Consider the following 10,969-nt stretch of genomic DNA (forward strand, 5'->3'; position numbering starts at 1 on the left):
CCTGCCAAGCCTAGACATGCAACTGCCATGGCGACTAGCTCATCAGATCACTTCTGCCAGATTCTTGGTGAATATTCAATGCACGCATCTTTGAATCGTTATTTTGATCTAAACTTTTTTTTCTAATTGATGTAGGAGGTGTATAACCTTTATGCTCATCAAGTGCATTTCTCTTGGACTGTAAGTTACTGGAAGGTAGGGCTCTACGGAAATATGAGAACCTTTTTGCTAATAAAAATTCATACAAGTAGATGCTATTTGATGATCATAAGGGCAACATTCAAAGCCACTCAAATAACATGTCAAATTTCATAGTTCATAACTTGATTTCAGTCCTGGGCATGTAGTTACATTATTTTATCCACCCTAATGCCCAGTCATTTCCACATCTTGTCATTGGTAGTACCTTAGAGAGGTGTTCACTTGGTTCTGGTCTTGGCTCTGCAAATTTATGCTACAACCATCACTGGGGAGCCGTGCCTATCACTAAAGCCTATGCAGAGAGGGACCAAGCTTGGGTGTGGATTCAAGTGCCTAGAGCTTTACCAGTGACCGGCGCCTTGTCTTGGCCATACTTACTTGGTGAGGTGGGGGAGGCTGCACCTCCTTCTGTTGAAGTGGTCGGAGGCTTTGTGTCTGGCACCGGCAGAGGCACAGGCCTGGCCATCGGTGGTGGTGGCGGCGGTGGCAACATGGGGGTGGGAAGGAATGGGTTGTGCACTTTGCCTTGGCTACTACCATTGGGCTGCAAGGGGGGAACAAAACAAAACACACACAAGAAAAAGAAGAAACAGATATGAACCATTAGCTTCTTCTAAAAACAAAAGATTCCTTAGGTGCCTTTTATGTAAATTACTAAGTATTCTAGATGCTTGAATTCTTCCATAACAGCATATGGATGAAGACTTGTTGGGTTGTTTTTAAGGCATTCCACAAAAGTACAGTCTTAGGCACACATGCTCAATGCATCCTAAACTTATCTTTTGAATTACATTGACCTTCTTTGCATCTGGTTGTGCAAAATGACCTGCCAACTTTTGCTTGGAATGTTTCAATTCTGTATTAACTGCTACCTTCACCATCATTCTCATGACTACCAAGTATTTATTTAGTATATGTGTTTTATAGATTGCAGAATTATTCCATCATGTCTATTTATATAGGTATAATGAAGTTTCCTCACTATGCATTTGAGACAAAAAATATTTTATTTTCACTCCTCAAAGTTGCTATTATATAACATTTAATAAATATGTTAAGTGAACATAAAAAATTTCTTACACATATTGTATAACACCAGGCACAGAAACTTTAGAATTCAGCTGTCAAAATTCTGCTAAGAAAAAATATCACTTCTAATTTTGATTTAAATTATATAAGCATATGCCATAAGAATCATATTTATTTGGCTGCCTGATGTTAGAACAACCAAATAACAGCTCTTTAACAAAAGAAAGTTTCCCTCTGAAGAAAGCAATAAAATCCATTTTATTTTCAACTTTTTCAAAATGGCCCCATGAAGAGACCTGCCTTAAACCCTGTAAAATTTTCATCAAAATGCAAAACTGGGCATTTGACAGTTATATAGGATGATGTCAAGACTATTAAAAAAAATAGAAATTTAAAAGTCAGATGCTTGATCTTGATCCTGGTGACCACTTCAACTTTTTCATGGTTACCCAAGTGGCCTTTCTGACTCCAGACTTCAGTGACACTATTCAACCAACAACAACAGCTCCTATTTAGGCTACAGTCCCAAATCAAAATTCAATTGAAGGAGATGCTGTTATCCCAGGCTTTTAAGTTTAAGCTTAATAATTCTGCAGAGGCCGTCTTCACTTCCTCATCAACATTCACTTATATATTTAGTATTATTCCTCAAAGACTATCTCGTCTGACCATCAGAATGTAGTGCTTTCTTGCCAACAAACTTGCCTGTGTGTTATTTCTGAGTGGGCTAAAAGTCCATAAGTGAACTCTTTAGAATAAGCCAAGCAAATGAATACACAAGCAAAAAGAAAAAAGGCACCATATTGATTTGTTGTCTAGACAGAAATGTATCTGCTAACACATCACCAGACATTAGTCAAAGCTGCCTGTTCTGTCTCAGATATGCAGAATCAGGTATTTCTGCAAGGGAAGAAAATCAGTGATAGGGCAGTGTGATATGATATTCTAAATTAGGCAATAATAATTATAGCGAATCTGTGGCTTCATGTGCAGCTATTAGGGGAAAAAGAAAATCACATTTGGCTTTCTCCTGGTCATTATTTATTATTCATTATTACTATCATTGGCTTTGGGATATAGCTATCCATTGTAAACATTTAGTTCTATATTTGAAATAAAATTGGTGATTTTTAAAAATCACTTTCACATTTGGAATATTATCTCCAATTGTGATTGTTTGGTTTATTTGAGAAATAAAATAAAAACACTCATTTGAAACTACTGAATACTGTTCAGCTTTATACAAAGATAAGTGGGAAAGATAATTACTTGCAGAAATAACAAACCATAATAAACTGTACTTCTAGCATCTTGAGTTCAAGTACTGGTCAACTTGCTCTAAAGTGTTAGGAGAATGTATTTTTAAAAAATATCAACTTAGTTGATCTGAAACATCTGTGCCCCCTCATCCCCCTACCTCTCCCTACTACCTCAAATCATTATTTACAATTATTTGGTCTTTCTATTTTGTTAACTGTGTGAGTCCTAGGGTTAGTATGCATGAGGTAGAATTATCAGCCCACAGACCTTAGAAGGTTATGTAGTTCACCCCTGAGATGATTTATATCCATAAACTTGACAGTTGCGAACATAACACAAACACTGTTTTTAAACCCTGGCCAATCACTCTTAGAGTAAGTTAACTTTCCCACAATCTAGAATAAATATGACATTTGCCTGCAGTCAGTCAGCACAACATTAGAGCACAATGTCACATGGTCATAAGGTCTCCCCTTGTTATTTTTACATTCGGTTAATATTTCTAAAGAAATTGGCCAAAAAAAAAAAAAAGAAGTTTCCTTACATTGAGGAACCCCACCTGTCCAGCCTGCTGACCAGCATCAGGGCAGACAAGTTGGACAAACTCTTTCAGCGTCTCCTGAGGGTGATAGCGGATGGCTGGGTGTGAGAAGTAAGGCCCAGGCTGCTGGATAATGGGTGATGTCGGAAAATGAAGAGTCGATGGGGTTGCGTGTGGACTTGCTGTAGGAAAAGAAAAACATCAGTGTTATGAAGAGAAAAACATGCTCTGCCACAGCTTTTAAACCTGATTCAACTTCCCTTTTTTCTTTTTTTTTTAAAAATTTCTCCTCTGAACCAATGCATAGTATTGCTCACATAACTGAATTTAACACTGGATAGGCCTGATAGATTTTCTTCTTTAAGGTCCTAAGACAAACATGGAGGTTAGATTAGGGTAGAGTTTCAAGCTGTCTTTCTATTTTCAGTGGACATGAGTTATAAAGGCATTAATAATCCTTGGTGAAGCTGAAGATTATTCATTACCTTAAGAGCCTTTTTAATGAAGCAAGCAATAAAAAATGTATTTGGTAGATTAGACCTGATTTAACTGACATTACATGTGACAAATTCTAGTTTGCACATACGGATCCCCTCTCACGCTGAGCTATCTATAGACAATAATTCATTGTTAAAGCTCTTATACCCCTTTCAAGGAAATTTCTAGGGACTAATTCAGGATGAAATTTTTTTGAAGTATGTAGTAAATGATCACTTAATGAACCTGTGCAATTTGGGTGCCTCGCTTTACATGGAAGGTTTATGTCGCCCTTTTTTGCCATTTCAAAGCCAAACTCGGAAATGCATACGTGTTTCACAGTAGAGGAACTCACAGGCTGAGTAGGCAGTGACCCCTGCTAAACTGTTGGCCCTCTGCTCATAAAAACTGATGAAAGACTCAGACAACTATTACTCCCTTATATTTGAACCCTGCCAAATTTCATTGGTACAAGAAGCTTATATTAGATTAAAAAACCTATGTGAGATACTGAATAATTTTCCTGAGAGCAATTCTGCCCTTGAAGTGGAGGGGTGATTTATAAAACCTGCTGCAGGATAAGAGCCACACATGGGAAGGACTGAAGATACTCAAACCAAGTAACGCCAAGATAGCAGCTCTCACTTCTCAATGAGGCACAGAGAAACAGCTCCCAAATAAAAGCAGATGAGAGTATTTCTCTTTTCTTACTTTTTGCAGTTTAAATCTTTAAACTCAAGGAGCCCTTGCAGAGAGAAAACAAAGGAATACCCAAGTTTTTGGAGAATAAGAGACTTTCCTAATACTGAGAGTGACTCATAAAACTGAAGAGAAACCTGAGCAGGACAGGCCACACTTTATACTATCCCATTGGCACGGCTGAGGACCGTAAGAAAGGACGCATCTCTCTATTGATCCCCGGGGTATGGATCCTCTGTTCCTTACTGGGATGTCTTTAGAATTGGGGCACTTTCTGACTAACAATTGGAATGGGTACAGCTTTGAGGTTCAGAATGACATCTGTAGTTTTTAAAGAGTGCAAATGGGGGTTTGGAGTACAAGCAACAATCCAGTTCATGTCTTGCAGATGACCTGATGGGATCCTTTCCTTCATGCAACCTATCCAGTAAATAGTCATAGGCTTCTACTTTGGGCTTAGGATATAACATTGAGGCAACAAGAAGTTCTGTCTTCAATCACACAATGGAGGGCTTCTTGAACATAATCTATTCAAACCAGATTCCTGTCACCTTCCACCCCTCATACTTGGTCTTCTCCCAGTCTTCTCCATTTTAGAAAATAATTCTTCCAAACATTTAATAATTTAATGCCATATCCCCAGAACAGTGTCTGGCACTAGATAAGTATTTGTTGAAGTTATAATGAGTGACTGAATTAGTGAGTGGTATAGAAATTAATAAAATCACCATACAAATAAATAAGAGACTTAAAAAAAATTTTTTTCCCCACCTGCCAAAGAGCCAGGGAGCTTGCAGAAAAACTGGTCAAATTTAGGACTTCGTACACAAATGATAAATCTTGGGATCCATTATTGCCTCTGAGTTAAAACCCACAAGCTAAAAAGTGAATTGGCTCTGGTCATCTCTGACTCTGCCAATTGTGCTATTGGCTTTAAAGAACCAAAGGGATTTTTTTCTCAACTGATGTGGTATGTTCTTCACTGCTGGTAGCAAGAAACTTTGACCCAATGCCCTGCATTTGATGGAATAGTTTTTAGTTAGGGATGGAATGTGGCATTTTCCAACTGAGGCTGGGAATGCACAGCGCATAACAAAATGATACATTCAACTTTTGTAGCATGTCAACCCCCAAAGGTGGCAACCCCATTGTCAAGAGTCCCTGGGAAGCAGACCTTAAGTGGCAAGGCTTCAGGTGCTCAATAAAGTGATGAATGATTGTTAAGATTACGGAATCGTGGTGGCCAACAGAGAATGCTGCCTAAGGGAAAAAATTCACTGGAGCAAAGACCAGGCAGATTAAACGTTAAAGAAGCTTAATAGAGGAAACAATTCAGTAGGATCTTGGAATCCCTCCCTTAATTGCTAATAAACATCCTTGCTCTCTTTTTGTTGTTGTTGTTAAATATGTAAAAGAAAATCATTAACAACTGAAATTTAGGCTTAGTTTCTTTGTTATATTTTACTAAGAACAATTTATTCACCTCCTCCTTGTGGCATAGAAATTATTTTAACACAAACCTGAGAATACATGGAATTACTTCTACAATGACTGATTTATAAGGATCAATTAATTCTTAATTAATACCAGGAAATAATTTAGCCTGTAGATTCAAATTAGACAGTTGCAGAGTCTGCATTTCAAAGGGTGATCCTTTACAACCCCTACTTTCTCATGCCTGGACTTTCTGGTCCAGCCATTAGTTGAACTGGATATAAATCATTCAAAATCCTGAGCTTTAATTTTTTCAAACAGAAAATAGTTGTGTAATAGACATTGCAAAGTTCTGTTAAAGAGTTTGAAATATATGCTATTTTCTCTGGATACCCCGCAAGGAGTACCCTTCTACTGAACAATGAGAACCATCAGTTTCCTACATTGCTCTAAAGCTCAGACTTAAGATTTCAGCAATGTCAAAATTTGGTTTTTCTTCTTTCTTTTTTCTTGTTTTCTCTCTTTTATCTTGGATTCAATGTTTTTAGGGTGCCTAAGTTTTTGTCTCAGTAGTCTCAAATCATTTTAGAAAACATTAGTGGGGTTAAATGAATCAAGCAATCAATCATTCAATCAGTAAAATTCATTAACTGTTATTTTGAGACTGTCAGATCAGGCCCTATAAAAGAGAAACTACCATTATGAGTCTGACATGGTGCTGATGCAATGCACAAAGAATGGTGTGAGTCCAAGTTTTTGATGGAGAAAAACATCTCTTATGGATGTGTGTGTGTGTGTGAGTAGTTGACACAATAAAAAATTATAGCACATTATGTAAATGCATATTTAGATCCTTTAAAATGTGCATTATTTACTTGAGAGTCAATAAAGGCTTTTCTCAAGTGGTTACAGTTTATTGCAGCGCATCCATCTGTAGCCATGTTGATGTTAATACAATTTTGTGTATTAAAAGGCACTGCAAAATTGGCTGCTTCTGGGGTCCAATACTCTTAGTACCCCAGGCCAGGAGTGGCAGAGTGTGAGAAACACTCCCCTCTGGATGGCTCTCACTACTGATTTAAACTTTAACCACAGGCCAGACTTGTTTAAAACAACTGCTTAGGCTTTTCACAAAGAATACAAATAAGATGAGAAGGAAGGAAATTTGATCAGGTTTCTTGGCTACATATTCTGAACCAAGTCGCCACAATTAAAGAAACAGAGAACCAGAATTTCCCGAAGGGTGTAGGGCTCAGTTATTTATTACAAAATGATCATAGTACTGAATACTTAAAAAAAAGAAAGAAGCAGTCAGCCAGGTTAGTTGACTTGTTTATACACATACAGACACCCAAGTCTTTAAAATACTCTCTTGGTTTTAGTTTGCAGGAGAAAAATTTTAAATGTAATACAATTGAATATAGATAGGTAGATAGATGGATGGATAGATAGATATAGATAGACATATGTATACATACATATATATCTATTTATCTATCTATAGAAATATATATATATATATATATATATAGTTAATATAAAAATGCTTCCTCCTTTAAAGTAGAACTGATTAAGACTGGATGGGGGAGGAGAAGGTCAAGGTCATTACTATATTATTGTGTATGCTGAGAGACTTTCATGATCCAACAGTGATTCTTAGTCTGAGAGTCCACTGTATGGAGGTTATATGTGCCTTTAGACACATGTTCTAGCTCAAAGATGATGTCAGGGAGGTGTGGCCAGATAGGTTTGGAATCCTGTATTTCATTCTAAATTTCTAAACTTTAGGAAAGAAAAAGAGATAGAATAAAGCAATCCCTCCTTACCATTTTCAGTGGTTTTGCCCAAATTCAACCTCCAAGAACTCTAATAACCTTCCCACATATTTCCTCAAACCAAAATTTCATGGGTTGAAACATGTTCTTCTAGTAAACACTGACATTGTGTTAATTGCTTTATGCCTTGTCCGTGAACCATTGCAGCTTATTACAGATTGGACAGAGACTCGGATGCTTTTCACGTTAGTGTTTGCTTCTCGCCACCAGCCCTGAAGTCCTAGTCTCTCTTCTGTGGGAGGCTCCAAAGAAAAGCGGTCAGGAGAGTGGCACAAATAATAAAATCTAATCCCCCTTCAGGGGCAGTGTGCTCTGACGGCAGCGTTACACACGGCCGCCTTCCCTCACAGAACTGGACAATCACTCCTAAGCCCCGGCATCTGCAAACCTCCACAGCCTTACCATTAATCAACAGTAAGTCAGTGCCAACAAGTGAGTGTCCACACTCTTTCTCTCTGTTAGCACTGTTACAAGAAAAAGCGACTCATCTGTCTTCAGCAGGAATCACGATTTCCGTGGAGTAAAAGATGGCATTGAGGACTCCTGACTACTCATATTTAGAAGTAAAGATTTTAACAAGGCAGAGCTCTGAAAGGAGAAGGAAGTAGAAGAAGAAAGAAGAAAGAAGAAAGAAGGAGAAAGAAGAAAGAAGAAAGAAGAAAGAAGAAAGAAGAAAGAAGAAAGAAGAAGAAGAAGAAGAAGAAGAAGAAGAGGAAGAAGTACTTAAAAAAAAAAAAGCCTTCCATAAGGGCAAATGGAACTTCAGTTGTTTGGGTTGTCAACTACTACGTACTTTGCTTGTTCAGAAATTCAAAACCACACTATATAACACCATTATAGCCAACCTAAAGCTGGGAAATCTACCTTAATGGTCCACAGCTATCATTTATAAATCATGCATGAGCCAGACCTGCCATTTATGAAAGTCTAGAAGTTTGGTGCTAGAGGATTTATTTTAACAGAGAGATAAAGAAAGAGGAGTTGGCAATGGGTTTCAAAACTTTAGGAGGCAGAGTCTTTTCTAAATCACAAATCTTTGACTCAAGGCAAGCCAAGGTTACCAAAACACATAGTGAATATTGTTAACATCACTGAGATGTGTGTGAAAGGACCTCAATAAGGCAAATGAGAGAAATATATGACACTGCATGATGATTTGGAAAACACCAGTATTTTTATATTATTGCTACCAGACAAAGTAACTTCATGCTACAGTAGACTTCCAAGGTGGTTGATATATTCTACTCTATTTGAATTAAGGGGATCTTCAGGGTGGAGATCAAATTCCAGTGTGTTTTGGAAAAATAGATGAGAAAGACAGACAGAGAGAGAGAGAGAGAGAGACAGAGAGAGGCCAAAGTCTTTTAAAATTTTTATTGAGATCAATTTGAGCTACTTAAAGACGTTTCTTGCTCAAAGACCCTGGCTTACAGTCTAGACCTGGGGCTGGGAAACATTTTCTGTAAAGGCTGAAGAGTAAATAGTTTAGGCTTTGCAGGCTACATGGTGTCTGTTGCAATTACTCAACTTGCTACTATAGTGCAGAAGCAGCCACAGATATTACACAAACAAATGAATGTGGCCGTGTTCCAAAAAAAAAAAAAATTATTTTCAAAAACAGGCAGAGGACTGGATTTGACTTTTGGGCGCTTTGCTGGCCCCTGGTGTAGACTCACATACTTCCTGTTCACTCTCTAAACACCTGCCACCCTCTGCTTTTGAGCTGAGCACCTGATAATCACTGTTCCTTCCAACTCTTCGTTACCAAACTGTGTCCTTGTCCCAGCAGGCCTGTCCTGCTGAAGCCTCACCTTTCTGAAGCTTTCCAAAGCAACATGCTTGCTTTCTATATCTCCACTAACTATCCATGGTCATTTTCTTTTTTCTTTATTGGGAGTTTGTACCCTTAGACTACCTTCACCCATTCCCTCCCCCCATTTCCCTTTGTCCCTCTTCATCATTATCTAACATGCCTTGATCTGTGCTGGTTTCCCATACCTGTGTATCATGTCAAGTTAAATGCATGAGTCAGAAAAGTAGAGTGGTATAAATGAGGACCACGGACTTTGGAGTCAGACAGACATGGGTGAATTCTAGCTCTATCGCTTACCAGCTATGCTTCAAGTTTCTGAACTTCTCTGATTCAGCTTTGCCATCAATATAATGGGGCTAACAATACCTCATAGATTTGTTATGAGGATTAACCTAGACAATGTATATAAGGCACATGGCATAGTTCTTGACTATATGGTTACATGATCAATAAATAGCTTCTTTTATTGGTAATACCATTATAGGTAAGGATGCAATGGGAAATGAATAAATTGGAATTTGCACCTTTGTACTAGGACCTGTTCCAATTGCAGGATACACAGGGAGAAAGGAATGGTAAGAAAGAGCAAGAAGTACCTGTTGCCTATCTGTCTCCTGGACAAATGAACACATAAGCATTGATGAAAGAGTATGTATTATCAGCACAGATATGACATGAGGGTCTTAAAAACAAATTCCATAAACAACAAAATGTAAAACTAAAGCAACAATAGGAATAATCTTGATATAAAAGTCATAGTTATAATGGCCTATGTAGGCTGTTTTGACCAAATATACTTTCAATCCCTTCCTTTGCTTAAATACCAACTCTGACACTTAACCTGGAAAATTAAAACTATGGAGTTGTCTCCATTTAGATTCTATTTTTCCCATAGATTTACAATCCTTGAGTGTCCATCTTGACCTACCCCTCCACCATGTAGATGCCTGCTACCCAGGCACCCTTCTGACCTAAGCATGGCCTACTCACAACCTCCCCAAAAGCACATACAATGGAATACTCTATCATTTCCCTTGAAAGGCCCACTATGTTAGCTATTGAAAGTTATTTATCAGAGATATAATATGTGTTGAATGCTTAAAAGAAAGTTGTTTTTAGAGTGGGGGTACTTTTTAGGAACATTTTCTACTTAGATTAAAGAGACTTGGATTTTTAGTTTTGTTTCTGCCACATTTATATTATAAATGTGGGTGATTTTTCTCTCTTCTAGTTCTCTCAAATGCAAAGTGAAGAGTTTGAACTATGCAATTGCTAAAGCGCACGTAGCTTTCAATTCTAGAGGGCATATAGAATTCAGTCTCTGGGATTATCACATTTCCAAATAATTCAGTACAACTGATGCATAGTAATAACACTAAAATCTAAAAAATCTAAAATAAGGGAGCACGTGTCTTTAAAAAATTATTTTTTTAAATGTTTCTGGGATATTAAGTTCTAGGGTACATGAGACTCAGGCTCTAAGATAACTTGGCTTGGGGAGGCTGTAATGTTTAGAGTTTTAAAAACTGATGGTTGCTAGAAGGGAGGGGGATGGGGATGAGGGAGAAGGGAAAGAGATTAGACAGCATGAATTGGTAACTACAATATTGCCATGGTGCTAGGAAAGACAGTTTGGGAAATATAATCAATGATGTTGTAAAGATTTTGTAGGGTATCATA

At 37.7% G+C, this 10,969-nt stretch overlaps 1 protein-coding gene across 7 annotated transcripts in view; it reads right to left on the minus strand.

Annotated features, from left to right (window-relative positions):
* NFIA (nuclear factor I A) overlaps positions 1 to 10,969 on the minus strand; it is a 382,454-nt gene that overhangs the window by 55,397 nt on the left and 316,088 nt on the right. For 6 of the 7 annotated variants that reach the window (XM_019655489.1, XM_019655493.1, XM_019655491.1 and 3 more), the window contains 2 exons: positions 3,035 to 3,213; positions 580 to 745 (listed from right to left, as the gene is read on the minus strand). In XM_019655489.1, coding sequence (XP_019511034.1) covers positions 580 to 745; positions 3,035 to 3,213 — 345 coding nt within the window. The remainder of the gene's footprint in view (positions 1 to 579; positions 746 to 3,034; positions 3,214 to 10,969) is intronic. The other variant, XM_019655488.1, reaches the window with a different exon arrangement.

This window comes from Hipposideros armiger, unplaced genomic scaffold (assembly GCF_001890085.2).
Source record: "Hipposideros armiger isolate ML-2016 unplaced genomic scaffold, ASM189008v1 scaffold_240, whole genome shotgun sequence".
NCBI lineage: Eukaryota > Metazoa > Chordata > Mammalia > Chiroptera > Hipposideridae > Hipposideros > Hipposideros armiger.